Source organism: Labrus mixtus, chromosome 3 (assembly GCF_963584025.1).
Source record: "Labrus mixtus chromosome 3, fLabMix1.1, whole genome shotgun sequence".
NCBI classification, from domain to species: domain Eukaryota; kingdom Metazoa; phylum Chordata; class Actinopteri; order Labriformes; family Labridae; genus Labrus; species Labrus mixtus.
In genome coordinates, this window is record NC_083614.1 from 27,687,973 (window position 1) to 27,706,029 (window position 18,057).

An 18,057-nucleotide genomic window follows, 5' to 3' on the forward strand; every position below is an offset into this window, starting at 1 on the left:
TTTACGTTCAAGAAAAGGTGTTAAAGATGCATTTTTGGAATCTCATATTGACAGTAATTGCATTCAGTAGCTGTAAAACTGCAGAAAGCAGCAACTAAAAATACTGGGTAATTGATACTTTGTGCATATTTGTCAGGTCGGAAAGCAATAAACTGTCCTTTCAAACAACATAGACATCTTTATTGTGCCATTTGGTGACCATTACTGTGAAAAAGCTGTTTTTTTTAAAGTGCCGCCTGAGCCTTCAGACCGCCATTATGTCCATAAATTGTGCGTAAAGATTGTGTCATCATGGTAAACAAAGCACCTGGATGCCAAATGGTGCCCGTTTATTTGAACAGCGGTGCAGATGGAGCTGTTGGCCAAAGTACACATCCACTCAAAAGGGTTGTCCCTCGCTGAACTTTGGCTTCCAGGAAATTCTGTAATGAAAGCAGACCCCCCCGTCCTGCAGCTGTGTGTGCTTACCTTGTCAGTGTAGGCGGTATTGGAGCTGTACCATAACGAATAAACACAAATAAGGCATCGCTTAAAGAAGTCATTCCCAAAGTGTGTGTGTGTCTGGAAGGGGGGTGGGGGGTCACTCATCCTACCTGTGTGAGAAAGCTTTTTCTGTAGTTGCCTCAATCTACACATACTACTGGACTTTGAAAATGAAGTAAGAGTGGCGGTGTCAGCCCCAGGCTTTATGATTTGGATGAAGTGGAAACTCAGTCCCATTTTCTTTTGCATTGTATAAAATATGATGATTTAAGAGTATTATTGTTTCATGAAGTAGCTCCAAAAACCTGAAATATACTTGCGGACAGATGTGCAAAGACTGGAATGGCTGTTTAAGCTTGCTAATGTTGTCTCAAAAGCTTACAAAAGAAGACAAGATATTCTTTTCAATTAGTGTTTGTCTTGCTTTTTGCTTTCTCTTTTTGTTTTCGTGACCTACTTCTATGCACTCTGATCCAGGAACGTTTTAACTCATGGTGTCATGTAAGCTAGCAGGCTGGGCATATAAATGTATGTATGACACAGTAATCAAATAAAAGCTTCAAACTTCAAACTTCAATCATAAGTCCACCATGAGCAAGTTTCTGGCTTCTTTGGTCAGCAGTAACAGAAGAAGAACAGGCAGAAACCTCGATCAGAACCAGAGTCATACCTGCAGTCTTATAACTAAGCAGTCCAATATCAAACACAAGAACTTTATAACTCCTTGTTGCTCAAGTCTTGATTTTCGATCACATTTTATTTATTTTCCCAGTTTTATGAAGTTGAGCTTCATCAGGGGATTATTAGAGGTTGGTATGAGAAAAATTGTTAGGTTTCAAAATTGCTTTCTAATATCTCCTGCCACAAATGAGCTATGACTTCCACACAAACTGTGATAAAAAGATCCATTTCTCACTTTAATCTTTGTTATGACTCAGCGGTAGAATGAAAGACATCCAAAACATTAATATCGACTGAACATAAAGACTGAGCCGCCTTAATGAAAAGTAATGAGTTTGCTCCAGTTTGCTTGTTTAACTTGATTAACTGTCACTTAACTTGAGTCAACATTACATTAGGCACGTATGCTACGGCATGCTTCAAACCGCACTGTCTCCGCAAATTCAATAGAGATGTTTTAAGATTGAGATATTCAGTTTAAATTAGAGATACTCCTGTTAAATGAGAACTAAATAAATGAGAGAACATCAAGTTCAACAACAGAGAAAACACACATCCAAACCAAAAGAAATAAAGTTGTCTTGCTCACTGCAGGGCTCCAATATTCAACATGTTCATTTAACCACTGTGATGTTTCAAGCACACCTGCTAATAACCCTAACCCTTTGTTTTCAGTCAGACAGTCCCTGATGTGATAAATGTAAATCAAAATGATTAACCGTTTGTTGTTGTTTTTTCAGTTTAAAGTCGAGTCGAAGACTCATTTTCATTACCAATAAAGCCTTGATGAAAATAAGTGCTCGACTCCATTCTTCAAAAATAAGATTACAAAGACTAAACTTGTCAGTCTGCAGCCTTTTGAAAATGCTGATCCCAACTGAAACTTTTTTTTTATGCCAATGAATGAATACTGGAGCACTAAAATGTTAAAGGTCATATTAAACAACCAGTTCAAAAAAGTCTCAGAGCTCCTCAAAACATCTGGGAAGTTTCTTGTTCAAAATCCACTCTGATCCTGTATTTGATCATGCCTATAAACCCCTCTATTTCAGCCCTGCTCAGAACAGCCTGTTTCTGTAGCTTTAAATGCAAATGAGCTGTGTCTGACCACGCCCCCCTCTGTGAGGGTTAGGGGGGCTCTGGCTTTCTTGCACCATAAACCATTGGTTATGTTGAGAAGGCAGACTCAGAGGGCAGAATAAACACCTAGCTGTGGGAGAGTAACCCACCTGGGGGAGGGGTTACTGCCCTTTGTGATGTCATGAAGGAGAAAATCCCCTAACGGCCTGTTTGAGCACACATTTTCTGAAAAGTGGAGCCGGCAAAAGAATGAGAGGATGGAACTGGGGGGTTTGTAGACAGACTAGGGACACATTTAAGTGTTAGAAAAACATGATAACTTGTATTTTTGTATATGTGAACTGTAAGTAAGGATCTATTTGACTATTCAAATACCATGATCAGGATGCTATAATTGTGCAAGCCATTAAAGGCAATGATAACATTACCTCAGTAAATATTTTCCTTATAAGCTTTTGATCTCAATGACACAGCTTTCATCAATTCAGCCTGATGTTAATTTTGTAATTAATGGTGGCAGTAAAAGAAGACCATAAAGCAGTGTCTGCATAGGGGTGTGGCTACCTTGTGGGTGACAGTTGCTACAACAAGGACCTGTCAAATAGGAAAGAGATGGATGTAACCAATTGTGCAAAACTCATTATCATATCACAAATGGGAAAATTTGTGATATCATCTAACATCCAAATGTTCTTATCTGCAACACTAGATCAAACCAAACTCACTAACCTGTTTCCATGTCTATCACAGGTCCTGGATGGTTTCATTTATTAAAACCTCAAAGCAAACATCCATTCACATCTGAAAACCCGCCCTTCCTCATCCCGTCTCCCCGGCTGAACACATTCCAGCCTGATTGGTTAAGCTGTTGGCCCAGAGCCCACAGGACGTCTGTATAAAACTCCTGCGGTGCTGAGAGCCCGAGTCAGACAGCAAAAGAGACTGAGAACTAACAGGAAGACTGATCTCCACTCTGACATACTGAGACTAAAAGAGAGCCGGGAAAATGTGTAAAGGATTAGCTGCCTTACCCCAAACCTGCCTGGAGAGGTGAGACCTGCATCCTCACACTACCTCTTCCTGTCCCCTCTGAACAGTGGGATTCTTTGATGTGAAACTTTAGACATATATTTTAAACCTTTTTAGAGCAGCACTTGTCATACTGTGTGGAAAAACAGATCAGGAAAAGACACCGTCATCCTCAGGTCAAGAGTTTCCATCTGAGGAAAGCTTAAAGGCGTCATTTTGTGAACTTTTTGCTTTCTGCATTGAATTTCTGTCTTCAAATACTTTGCAAAACTGAGATAGTGACTTAAAGAACAGTTTTATATGTGTTATCCCGATGTAATGCCAACCTGAATGTTTTCACTAAATCTCGAATAGACTAGTCAAGGAGGGTAGAAGAAAGCATTGTGCTGCAAAGGCAGTCAAAGTTGAGTTTGGACGGTTTATACTTCAAATTCTTAAGAAATTTGTGGAAAATCTTAACGTTTATATCAATAATCATAATTTAAGCATCATATATGACACGAATACCTTCTGGTAATTCTTGGATTATAACTGCTAAACATGCTGTTCACATTTTGGTGTAAACTCAAACACAAAACAGTTAGCGCTCATGTTATTTTACAGATTTATTAAATATATATTCAATCAATTGAATGCTTAATATTGTTGTTCAGATTTTTGGCACCTTTCTTTCTCTCCAAATATGGTTAAAAAGATTCATACAGTCAGAGTTACAGTTAATAACTTCATGTTTTTATTGTTTCTTTTTTTTATTGTTGCCTTTGTTTCCAAAAGCCACATTGAGACATCGAGAACTGTTAATCAAAAGTATGATGATCTATGTTTGTAAATGTAATCTTAGTGCATACATCAATCTACTGGAGAACTGAAGGGTAATGACAACTGATGTTAACAGTTTTTACGTCTGTGTCGGATCAAACATAACAAAGACTTTGTCACACAGGTTAGTGCTGTCACTTCTCCGTTATTGCTGTCTAACCTGTACACTGCTGTGAAGAGGACTTTCCCATTTGGGACAATAAAGTCTAAAGTCTAATCTCCTCGTCTGCCTTTTTTGTCTTCCAGGGCAAAGGGGATCAAGTCCAAGTTGGGAGTTTTGCTGCAGAAGCCAGAAAATGCCATCGACCTCATCATCCCGTACCCCGAGAAGACTGAGAAGAAGCCGGAGAAGCTGCAGAAGTGAGTCTCCTTCTCTGCCCCCCCTCGGTGTTATGAATGAATCTCAGAAGTTGTTTATGATATTAACCTGAATGTAAAGTGGCAGAACTGAGCCTAGAACAGGGAATGAAATGTGGATACTAAAGGGCCAATCTTTTTTTAGACACTTGGCCCAGATGTCAGTTTAAATACTGAAAAGGAGATTAATTATGTTTGAGACGTGCAACAGCTGTACTTTAATATTTCTTCAAACACTTATAGAGCAATTTTGTCAAAGAAGGTATCACATTCTGCCCTGCTTTGATTTTTTCCTTTTAACAAACGGGAAGCTGCGATGGATGATTTTTAAATTTGAAACTTCAACAAAAATCTTTGATTCAGGAAATAACTAAATGACTGATAATTGACAATTGCAGCCAATGTAAGCAAAAAATAATAATGAAATTGTATTATATCAAATCAATACAAAAGACAACACCTAACACACTAGAGATAAAACAGGCAGACAAATGCAACAAAGAAACAGAGGACAACCTAAAGGACATTACAACAACATTTACAACTCTACTAGAAACATTAGAGGAAAAGGAATCAGTCGATACGTAGAGGAAATAAACAGTGGAAACAAAAGCAGTCTGTTGTAAGATGAGAAAACAAAACATTTTTAAATAAGCCAAATGATGACCAAGAACGGATATTGAAAGGTATCTTATTCCACTCAGAAGGAGCGACAAATATAAACACTTTTTTTTACTAACTTCCTCAGAAACAGATAAAGCGAACTAGAAGTCTGCAGTGCAGTTTGAAGTCCGGCTGTGAGGCTTATTAGCCTTTATTTTTGTGTGGCAGTGTTCTGGCGATAGTTTACTTCCCTTTAGTGTCATTGTGTGTCAGTGCTGAGAAAATACAGCACTTTTTATAACTGTTAGCGACTGTAATTCACACAGGCCGCTTGGTTTTCTACATCTTAACTTTCTCCTGACGTGGTGGCATTATCGTTGTCCAGATTTGTTATCTGTTTGCTTGATTGGACGTGATTTGTAATTATTGTGAAATTAACTTATTCACTTTAAACCGGAGCGTGAGCCAAGTGCTCTTAAGCGTCAGTGTGATTTAAAAAAAAAAGAAGTTGTTTTAAAGTTAGTACATTTTCAAACTAGAGAAAACATTACAGCTCCTCCAAAAACGTGTTCAGAGTTTGAGTCCAGTGTCTGACTGCTCTCTGTGATATGTCTCACACACACACACACACACATAAACATGAGGAGTGATGTGTTCAGTGTTGATGCTTCCCAGACTTCAATCTAGAAGCTAACACTGAGATCAAACGATGCTGTCTGGCTCTGTGAGGCTTGAAAAATACATCAAAAGTATCTTTGAATATTTACAGCCTGTTTGAAGATGTCAGGCATAGTGATGTTGGCGGCAAAGTTTCTTTTTTGGTAACAATGGGGTGGGAGAAAGTGCAACTTGGTAAAATGCAAATCCTGTTGTCATATTCTTACCCATTAAAATCCTACCTTAAACCTCACATTGTGCTGGAAAGACTTCTGAAACATAGTGTGTTAGGCCAGTATCATTTTCACAATCAGTTACCATCAAGATGATTGATTTGCAGTGGACTGATGAAAGCCTTTTTGCATTTGCATTAATCTTCGGTATCATGAATTGGGTAAGAAAAGGAGGGTGACTGGTTAATCAAGTGCTCAAAGCTGTTGGAAAAAACGTTGAGATGTGTCAGCTGCTCTTGGAAAGCAGGGGAAGATGTAATACACTCAATAAGGAGGGAAACCACAGGCACTCCAAGCATGAGAACCAATAAGGAAAGATATTCTTAAGAGGCCTTAATTAAAATGGATAAATCATCAAAAAGCCACCATGTTTCAACCACTTAGATCTTCATCAGGGCTTCCAAATGAACATGTGTGCTGTGTCCTCACCTATGTACAACATCAGCCAATGAGAGGCCGTCACATGAACCAGAGAATGACAACACAGGAGAAGCAAGTTGGAAAGCAATCAGGAACAAATGATCAATTAAGAATGGGCTGTCAAGGTTAAATTGAAGGTGGAAAATAAACACAAACGATCGTCACCGAGCGTGTGATTGAGAGTGTTGGTGGAATCGGTGCGATGATTTTGGTCATCTCTGCTGATCGCGAGTAAACAAGCCTTAGAAATAAAGAAAGAAAAGAGCAATGACGGCAGACGATGAAACCAAAAGAAATCAATGTACATCCAAGAAAAAGAAAATGCCATTTTAAATACTGACAAACACTCAAAACCAAAGAAAAGATGTTATTTTCCATTAGTACGACCAAAGAGTTAAGTGAATTTCCTCCGTTGCCATCAGACCTTTGTTACGTTATACCTGCTTCATCCCCTCTGCACTCAGATTACTAAATGCACCTTAGGTTTGACATTTTTACTGACTTTTATCCTTTTACTAACACAGATCCCTTTTTAATCTTTTCCTGACTGAGCCTTCAAATTTTTTTTTAATTCACTCTGGTTGTTTACGAATCGTTGTGTTTAACATGGGTATCTCCTTTGGGTCCTATTTTATATTTTTTAGCTCTGGTATAATTCTTGTCTGTACATCACTGTGTTTTTATTTTTGTATGTCCAAGCTGCTCCAAACCAATTTCCCCAAGAGAGATTAATAAAGTTATTTGAATTAAATTGACTTGAAAGAGGCTGCTTGCTGGTGCGGCGGTTAGCGCTGTTGCCTCACAGTGAGAAGGTTGACGGTTCAAATCCCTGTCGCACAAGGCATGTGTGGGTTCCCTCCAGGTACTCCAGCTTCCAAAGCTTGTCAGGTTAATTAGTGACTCTAAATCGCCCGTAGGTGTGAACGTGAGTGTGGCTGGTTGTCTGTCTTTATATGTCAGCCCTGTGATTGACCGGCGGACAGTCCAGGGTGTACCTCGCCTCTCGCCCAATGACCAATGATCTCACCCGCAACCCCGAAATGGGAAAAGCGGTAGCAGCTAATGGATGGATGAGTTGAAGGAGAACAAAACCAAGATATCTGAAATCAACTCCTCGAGTTCAAATTGTTACTCTCGCATTGTATCCGAGGCTAATAAAGGATTAAATTCCCTAAATACAAAATTATCGTTTTATTTCTGCCACATGACAGAAGTGAGATTGAGTATTTCAGCTTCAATTCCCCAACTGTTCTGGTACTTTTAACCCACCCTGACTGAAGTGTGGTATTTTGTGTGCAGGCCTGCCCCTGAGGAGGCAGCTCAGTGGCGTGAGAGTCTGGACCGAGTCCTGAACAACAGCTGTAAGTCTACCCCCTCATTTCTCCTTCTTTTATCCTACTCATCTAACAATTAACACATTTATCTAAGGGGCCATTGTCTTTCATTATAAAATTGCAAAACAAAGTCCACTTGGGGTAAAGGTTGGGATAATGGATCCATTAAGTCTTCTAAGTGAACTCAAAAGTCATCGTTGACTTGCTTCATTTCACAAACGTCTGCAACGTAACAGACTTCGTACAGCTCCTGTTAGGATCTTACGATTCAATCTTTACAACCTCTGTCGATGAAGCTGTACGCCTTATATCTTCGCTGATGCTTTTCCATACACGTGGAAGTAGTTTCATGTAACTGTCACTCATTGGGAACATCAGCTGGTAGAGATGGTTTGGTGATGATCTTTTCAGGCGTCAAAATAACTACAGCTCATAGGAACATCAGAGTTTATTTAGTTTAAACAAGCGGACCAGTGGTGTTAAAAAAAAAAACAAAGCTAATGCTAAAGTGTTAAAACATGCAGTTCGTCAAGTGTCCTCATGAGGCTGGCTGCAGAAGCCATGGAAGTCACAGACGCACCTATTCAAAAATGCACATTTTTACAGCAGAAATAAACATGTTTACAGTCTGGTTATTTTTTGTAACTTATCTGTTTTGATTCGATGAAGGATAAGAGTTAGTCATAATGAGGCTGACCTGACTGATGGGTCGGCCCAGTGGAGCTGTTTGCCAGGAGGCTAAAAACCCGCCTCAGCTCCAGCCCTTAGCCTGTAGTTATGTTGACTATAAGTTAGGTGGAGACAACATTTCCAGCATGGCAATCGGCATCAACGGCCTTCCAAAACCCCCTTTCAGTAACCAGTGATCTATACGGTCTATGACTTTAATCTACAACAAGTGTACATAACATACTTACTCTAAACCCATCAACAAACCTTCCTGAACATAAAAATGTTCTCACCATGACAACCAAGGTTTACCGGATAAAAGGTCGTCTGACTCAGTTTTTCCTGCACATCCAGAAGTCGTAAGATGCATCCTGGTCCTGATGAGGAAAACATTGAACCTATATCAATTGTTGAACGTTTAAACCTACTCCTCAGTGAATAAAAAAATCAGAGGAGAATGTGTTTTTCTTTTAAAGCCTGCTAGCTTGTTTTACGGATGGCCTTTCTTCATCATCTGAATAATAATGATGATGTTTATACACCAACATGTTCCAGATCTGAAGGTCCAGATCATTTCCACCTAACAACTTCCCCTCGCTGAGATCAAAAATACAGAACACATTTCACATGTTGTGAGAGTCATGTTGAAACTGTGCAGTGTCTCTGCTGTGTTTGTTTCTTCACGGCCAAACAGCTAGAGCATCACTTCTTCATACTCCGAGCTCTCGTCTTTAATATCTAACAGCTGGCCCTATTACTTTAAATGTTCCAAAAGGAACAAACATGCCCTGAGCTCTGCTGTATGTCAGGTACAGTACAGCTTGCAGGGTCTGGTTACCATAACAACAGCTCAGTCTGTGTGCTTACAAATGACACAACTTCAACAGCTAAAGCCCGGCAAACAGCATAATGTCAGCTCACACTGTTACGACTGAATTGTTCAAAACACAACCTATGTTTCCGATTTATGAGCTCACACTGCTTGACCCGACTGTCAGACACGACCTGAGAGCTCACACAAATACGACTTAATTCAGGATGGTGCATTCCCAATTTTCAGGGAGAGTCGGGAAATCAGCTGGTGGCTCTATTCACACTGCGATCGTGGGCAGTCGTCCAACCAAAATATCAAACATGTCGGAAATTCCTCCAGCTCTCTCCTAGAGCGGTTTGTGGTGCATCGCAGCTAAACTTTCAAAGCGTAAGAAAAGTCACAATGAAGATTACAGCTGTCCAAACCGGCCCAAATCTTTATACATTTTGAAGAAAACAAGGATCACATTTCTCAAAAAAAATGCAAATGTAAAATTGTTACATGATGATATTTTGACTGTAGGTGTAAAGTGAGAAAAATGTCTGTGAAGGTTCTCAATCATCCAGGTCATGGTAAATCTGAAGCTTGATCCAAAGGCAACTGGACCGGTTGAAGATCTTGAAGACGCTTCACCTCAAGCTTTCGAAGCGAGACAAACATTGCTCTCATGTGGAGTGAAACACATTTACAACACAACACATACCAGACAGCGACTCCTGGCTCCATCTGTTTACATCACTGAGAGCTCGGAGAGGCTGAAGACTGACGATGAACTCTTAATTGTTAATGCTTGTTCAGCCGTATGTTTAAACTCCAGTGCTAATAAGTCACTTCAGTTTCCCCCTTTGCATCAAAACAAAAGCACGTACGGATGTTACTGACCGGCTGATACATGTGTGCAGAGAAACATTTTCCTCTGCACAGCTCAGTGGGTGGCTAAAGAGCTTCTTCAAGAGGCTCCTTCAGCTCAGGCAGATGTACAATTCTCCTTTTAGCATGCCTGCATGACTGTGTGTATGCATGTGTATGCATGTGTGTGTGTGTGTACTGGACCTTAGAGGTTATGTGTGTTATGGTTACATCTCCAGGGAGAAGTGAAAATGACTCCACTTGCATTGATTTATAGTATCTTCCCTGCAAAGTGCTGCAGCATAATCATTTATTTACATGAGAAGTTGCATGAACATTATTCTTTATAGCAGCTCCCTGGTTAATTCCCATGGGATTCTCACTGAGTCATTGCCTCGTCGATGTTAAAAGTACCCCCCGACTTCAACCCTCGTTTTTCATGATGTTAAGGAATTGCATAATGTAATGTTTATTATGCAACAGGAAAAGAAAACTGTGCTTTCTTCTCGATAAGAAGATTTCACTTCCGCTGCAGAAAGTAAGCCCCTCTCGTTCTGTGCAGCTTGTTCTAGATACTAGAAATCTAGAAATTAATTAAAAACCTGCAAAACTAGGTTGAATATACAGGGAGATTTAGCTTGCTGCAATTTGAAAACGCGAAAGTAAGAAATCTAAATTAAAACAGACACAAACACACGGCTTCAGTTTGATACGTTTTTTTACATCTCTAACACACCCACAGCTTGTAATCAGTGCATGGCTGAGCAACTTTTCTTGCGTGTCATTGTGCTGAACAAAAAAGAAAAGGGCCGCAGCTTGATTGCATCTCAGTGCTATTTTGAACCAAACTAGCCGTTCAGATTGTAGATATAAGCCTGAGTGCTTATCAACTGCAGCACAGGCTCCCTCAGACAATGGGACCCCTTTACAGGCTTTATGTTAGATTACAATAGTCCTCACTGAAGTGACAGCTTCTTTTATCAAGCCTTGTTTTTAGGATCCTTATCTTTGGGTGATTTCTGAGCTTTAACACGTATTCAACTTTAAATATGAGTTTAACACTTTATCGGCTTTTTCTTTTAAAAAAAAAGGTACTCGCTTGTGCACCAAGGTTAAGTTGTTTTATCCTGTTTAATTGCATGCATACACTACTTTTTTGGGGGAAATTTTAAGGTATTACTATACGGCTGTGGCTCAGTTGGTAGAGTCGGTCGTCTCTCACACGAAGGGTCAGGGGGTTTGATCCCCAGCGGCTGCAGCCACATGTCCGATATGTCCTTGGGCAGGACACTTAACCCCAAATTGCTCCTGCTGCTTCGTCCGCGATGTATAAATGTGCATGAATGGGATTAGTTACTATTTTCAGATAAATGATATTGCCGTTAACTTGCAGCATTTCCTGATCTGGCATGGCAGACTTACACTTTCTTCTTTCTGTTAAAATAATTACTTGTTTTTTTTATTTATTTATTAAAGACAATTGTTATTCTACTGGATGCACTAACCGACGAGGAGACAAGCCCGGGGTACACTGTCACAGAATATAATCTGAGAGAGAAAAACCAGAGATGAGGAGATTAGGTTTAACGCTGTTACTCTCGCTGACCCTGTGAGGGAGCAAACTAATCCTGCCGTAAAATATTGTGTTAACAATTCTGACTTTTACCTAACATTACTGCCCCAGAACACTGACTAACAGTGACAGGTAGCAATGACCCTGGTAGTATTGTTAGGTACAATAACTACCTAATGTTAGCTCATTAGCACACAGCTATGCTTTGATGATGACATTTCTCGTCATTTTTAGCCATCGAAAAAGTGTCCCATGTGCTGTATGAGTGTCGCAAGGGCCCAAAACCAGCACCTCAGTCATGTGATGTAAACGTTTGTCTTTTTGAAAAGATAGAACATAAGCAGGCCAGTGCTGCAGCTCTACAGGGTGTTTAATTGTGGCTGCTACTTTTGCATAGACTTTCATTATGACTTAAAGGATTGAAAATGTATCTCAAAGGATTATTAAGAATTTCCATCATACTGACTTAAAGGGGCATGCATGAGAACGGGGCTTAAATTAATCCCTTGTCTTATCAATACATCCCTCTCTGCCTCGCCCCTTCTCTCCCTCCATCAGATGGTCTGAACGCTTTCCGCACCTTCCTGCAGTCCGAGTTCAGCGATGAGAATATTGAGTTCTGGATGGCCTGCGAGGACTTCAAGAAGACCAAGAACCCCGTGAAGATGTCTGCCAAGGCCAAGAAGATCTATGAGGACTTCATCCAGTCTGAGGGACCCAGAGAGGTCAGACACTCCAAAGACATGAACCCCTAAACCACATGTAGTGTGCTTTGCATAATGGATACCCAATGTTTGGATCATGACTCTCACACTTGAATATAAAATCAAAGTCTCTGACTCTGGTTCAGAAATAAGTCAGCAACAATTTAATGCCAGATTTTCTAAATTCAGAGTCGATTAAAACGGTAAGAAAAGGGTTTAATGTATTCACAAGCATGGCTGCCCTCATATTTTAAGTCTGTGAATGCAAAGTGCAGAGTTTTATAGTAAATCCACGGTCCTTTGAAAACCGCGGCAAAATGTTGGCAATGCATGAAAGCAGGGATTATGTAAGGAATGAAAAAAGAAAAAAAAATCATGAGAGATAACACTCGCTGTGCAACAATCTGCATGTGAAGGAAAGAGTCTTTATCTCACACTGATTGTTTACACTCAAGCACGTCTGGGTTTCTCTTGCTTCCATTCAGAAGAGGTCAGATGACGCACTACAGTGAACCATGCACACGAGCAGGAGATAACAAAAACACACGTTTGGCATGTTATGTGGAGTAACTCTATCATCTACTTTACGACATTGCACTTTGCTCAAGTGGATGCACATGTGGATTCACTTACTTGCTTTTATGATAAAAAAGAAAAAAAAGAAAGATTAAACTCTCCTTTTTTCACACAAAAGATGAAGCTCTAAATGTCAGTAGTTGTCGTTGTATAACCCAAATGTTTCAAAATACCAACTTTTAAATATTCGGCTTGGTCAAACACGGCTCATTTACATTTAAAGCTTCAGACAGAATCAGCCTGTTCTGAGTGGTTTATAGGCATGATCAAATACAGGATCAGAGTGGATTTAGAACAGGAAACTTCCCAGACCTCGTTTTGGGGAGCTCTCAGACTTATCGAAACTGGTTGAAAAGGAGGATTATACGTGACCTTTAAGTGGAGCTCTATTTCTTGGGCACATGATAGGATTCTTGAATTAAAAAAAATAACATTAGATATCATTATTGAGCCACTTTAAAGGTGATAGATTTAGTCCAAGAGTCTAAACCTAATCTAAACGTTAATTATAAGTTTGAGTTAGCATATAAAATACACAGAAAATGCTTTGGATCGCAATTTAGATTGACCAATACTTCACATTTTACTCCTTCAAGATGCTTCCATCGATTAAGTAAAAAGCGTGGTTGAAAGCCTGACTCATCCACATCAGAATTTGGATCCTCCTCTTGTTTAGTTTGTGTTTTTCTTGGAGTGACCTTGTGCTACATGGGACTTGGATGTTTATGTTTATAACTCATTTGGAATAAACACAGCGTGCTACATAAGCACAATAATATCTGGCCTAAAATGGTCCTGCAATAATGTGGAATCATTTTGATCCTTTTTCATCGTATTCCCTTGCCCAATCCCAATCTCCACAAACACGGAAAACAAGTGCACGAGGGCTCTGATGCAGACTTTTAACGCTTAATGAACCACTTTCAGTGTGTCCACATTTGGACAGACTTTCTAAACGGACTTACTCAGTAATCTTAAATATAAAAAAAAAAGGCATGCATGAACATGATGGGAAAAACTGCAAATAATATGAATGTATTGCAGCAGCAGAACATGGTTTGTATTTTCGGCGTCGAGACCCCATGCTCATCACTCCTCGCAGTTTTATTTTACATGCAGAAATTTGAGGATTGATGGAGCGATCTCTTAGACCCATCAGTTGGAGCCTACAGGTGGATGCTGGGGCTGGTGTGGTGGTGGGGGGCTAAGCAAGGGTGCAGTACTGGTGCAGGTCAGAGCTGGCAATAAATGGGCAGAGAGAGAGAGAGACCGGAATCGTGCCGCTTAAATAGACAGCTGATTGGAAGGTGGTGTTGGTTGGTGATTGGGGATAATGATGCATGTCAAGCGTGAAATCAGTGCAGCTCGAGTTGGCTGTCTGAATGAACTTGCAGGCGTCGCCTCATTTAATCCATTTGTGGTTATTCATACTGTTTTTATAGAGTTGATTCTGTGTTTTTCAGTTAAATATTCACAAAAAGGTAAACATTAGTGCCTTTCGGACTTTTGATTGTTTGCTAAAATACATGTGACAAATACATACTGGGGGTGGGCTATTTTCCTTATTGTTTAATTTTTCATCTTGTCTCCTAGTCAGCAGTTGATGTAATAATAGTGTTCCACTCCTTTTATACCATCTCAAGTCCTTACAGACTCTCTCACTACATGTCTGACATCATTTCAATCTGCTAAGGCTTCAGGGCCAGGCTCTAGGGAAACAGGCACACATTATGACATCTCTGAGTCCCTGTAATATCAGTTTAAGTTTTAGCATCAACTCTACATTTTCTCTCGCAGGTGAACATCGACCACTTCACCAAGGACGTGACCCTGAGGAACCTGGTGGACCTCTCCCCTGCGACCTTCGACCTGGCTGAGAAGAGAATCTTCGCCCTGATGGAGAAGGACTCCTTCGGCCGTTTCCTGCGCTCCGAGCAGTACCAGGAGCTCCTGGTCAACTAAGCAGGAGAAGCAGGGATCTGAGTGTTGGGGAGGTTTGGGGTGTTTCAAACAGCAGTTACTAAATATGACCACAACAACTTCTTAAATTAAATATTTCTAATAAACTACTTCTTGTGTAAGACCGCTTGAGAGACAAAGACAAAAAAAAAATCCAAAACAAGAAGGTCAAAAATATAGTTTAACAAATTTCATTGGAGTTTTACTAAAATAAAAGACTGCCTATGACACAGCCCTGCCTCCCCAACAGCAACCACACACATTCACAGAACCATTCGTAAACGCTCATGCTAGTCAGGACCTAATATTGAAAACAATCAATATCAATTATCTTATGATTATCTCCTAAATTGACCCCACTTTGCTAAAATTGCCTCAACAGTTTGATTGGCTCACACACAAATACACTGGCAGACTCGAGATCTAACTCCATATGCCCTATAGTCTATCCCTTTAAATCAATATCTGCTTTACTTGTGCATCAATGTGATGTTGGCGCTTAAGCAGACATGTCTGTAGACTGTAATTCATACTGCTATGTGCATGTGAACACAATCACTGTCTTGCATGTTCCAAAAGAAAAGCAAAAAGTAGCTGAAGTTTCTCACGGTTAAAGAGGGGGTTAATCCGTTTTTGGCTACCAAATTCTAGCCTGCAAAAACCAAAGTATGCTAAGTAGACCAATCACAAGTTTGATTCAGACCAATTTTGAGTTGTGTTTGATAGGAATAACAAAAGGATCCCCACTGAAGCACCATTTCAGGCTGTTTTAGTGCCAGAGGCCAGGAATGAGTAAACAGCACAGCAGTGAACGACATTTCCAACAAACACAGTTACAATTTACTTTACTGAGCTCGACTCACAGTTTCATGCCTAAAAAACGGCCTTTTCTTAATGTTCGATGGTGTTTAGGTGGAGGATTGTTGTCAATTAAAAGATAGCTTTCACTCTGGGGTTCTATTTGAAACAAGGTCAAAGGATACCAAATCGACAAAAATGCCAAATACTCAACATTTTGTCATATTCAAAGAAACAAAAAAGAACTTGTGTGTAAAATCTTCCTTAAAACAGTTCACTTTGGATGTCTGTTTTCTGTCTCAGACATAAAGTGACCTTTAAGTGCTTCGTGGTCTTCTCAGGAACATTTAAAGATATTTGGCTGTTCTGATTGCTGAATAGGTGATGACCTTTTACACATTTCTGTCCATGGAGACACCCAATGAGACTGAATGAATTAACAGTCTCAGGTTTAAATCACTGATTGAAAAATTGTCTACAAGAAGCAATGATTTATAATTTTAATAAAAGAACCTGTAACATATAGCCTTGGTAACCATTTTCTAATATCAACACTTGACATAATGATTATCCCACGACTACCTTTCTGTCTCTTTCACGTTCTCACACTCGCATAGAGTTAAGTCTGGATTTCACCAAACCTCCACTTTTATTTAGGATGCATCCTGCATGTGAGAGTCATCCCTGAGAACAGTGCTGGCTGGTTGGCTCAGTGGTCAGGCTCCTTGGCTGCCACTTAACTGCAAGTTGCTAAGACGGGAAAACCGAGTAGGAGGGAATCTTATAAAAAGAAAAGAAAAAGCAATGGTTTAAACAGAGAGAGGGCTTTTTTTCCCCCCATGTGATTAATACTAAAGTTGGATGAAGGCATGCAGAGTCACTTAATAAAAAAGTCCTGACCTGAGTTTTAGTGCCTGTAATAAATACACAAAGCCATGGGAGACTGAACTTTGCAGGTTTGCAGCACCAAACAATGCTAATAGTAGCTTTAGAGAATCAGTTATTGTGTTCTTTATATAACCAGCCAATGAGAAAGCCTTGTTTTGTGTCTAAAAAAGAAGAGCTTAAAGCCATGGGGAAGTTTAAGGAAAAGGCAGCAATGCAATCATACCTTGCTGGTCATAATAGTCAAAGTTACAATTTCTTATACGTACTATTTTACTGCTTAACAAGAAATATTTTTCACTAGAACACACTGAAAAGAAACACTGGTATTTACCTGATATACACCAAGCGGGGACAACGTTTGACACCGATGTGATGGTGGATTTGGTGATGTGTGCAAGTATATAACCTTAAGCTGAATGTAGCAACCATAAAGTGTGATTATATTTACTTTTAACGGCTTATTTTTTTATATATTAAACACAAGCCGATATGTCTTACACAACACTCGAGTAATGGTATCTAGATATTCAGCACTTTAGAAGTCCTTATTGTTGACTGGAGTGAAATGACACCAAGCAAATCCAAACTGAAAATAACTTTTTTCCACCAATTTTTTAACTCACTTTTTGAATGTACTGTTAAAAAATGGTATTAGAACGAGCGATCAATACAAAAACAAAGACATATTTTGTTCAATAAGCAACACTGACGGGTTTCTCATGACACAGATTGGCCAGTCTGGTGTCAAAACCTTTTAAATGTCAGACAATTTAACCATCGAGTTATTGAATAATCAATGAGGGCTTTATCAGTGCTGAGTACGCATGATTTGATGTAGCCTTGCATGTAAGTGTTGGGAGTGGTCACATAAAAATATATATGCATACAAGTCCTGAAGATGTATTTATTTTTACATGTAAATATCAACCATTTACAAACAACTGTGTCTTAAGTTATTTTTAAAGTGACTATGGAGCTCGTGTTTCTTTGGGAGGAGTCGTTGCCAGATCTCCATTCAGTGTTTTAACTATTATAAAAGAGGAAACATTTTCAATTGTCACCTTGTTTTTATTTGATATAATTTACAATACAGTATGTTTTTTGTTGTAAATGTAATAAAAAACTAGAAAGAACTCCAAAAAATATATGGAAACACCAGAAATCCTTAAAATTTATTATTAGGCCCCATGAAGTTGTTTTTAAATTAAGTGTATACGCCATTTTACTCTGTTTAGCATTTAGCTCAAGCAATTACATCAAATGCATTTAATTCCACTGGAAGCCCCAGTAAAGACTTTATTGTTTCAAACCCTGCACTTTGTACCACCATTTTGATTTTCTTACATACAATACATTCTTCTTCTCCGCCAGTAGCCCTTTTAAGAGTACCTTTCCACAACAGCACTGTAACTAAGCCCTGCCGTCATTATGTCTCTTTGTACATTCATATTGATTCCTCGATGGCGTATTGGTGTCTCAGTCTGTGAATTCAAACATAATACTCATAAGTATGTTTAAAGTAGTTTTTAAT

At 39.4% G+C, this 18,057-nt stretch overlaps 1 protein-coding gene across 1 annotated transcript; it reads left to right on the forward strand.

The window, feature by feature from the left end:
- Nucleotides 1-3,156: 3,156 nt before the first annotated feature.
- LOC132969414 (regulator of G-protein signaling 5-like) lies at nucleotides 3,157-17,575 on the forward strand. The gene is made up of 5 exons (XM_061034332.1): nucleotides 3,157-3,294; nucleotides 4,339-4,452; nucleotides 7,662-7,723; nucleotides 12,160-12,326; nucleotides 14,679-17,575. The coding sequence occupies exons 1-5, from the start codon at nucleotides 3,251-3,253 to the stop codon at nucleotides 14,841-14,843; spliced, it is 552 nt and encodes a 183-aa protein (XP_060890315.1). The 5' UTR covers nucleotides 3,157-3,250; the 3' UTR covers nucleotides 14,844-17,575.
- The last annotated feature ends 482 nt before the right edge of the window (nucleotides 17,576-18,057 follow it).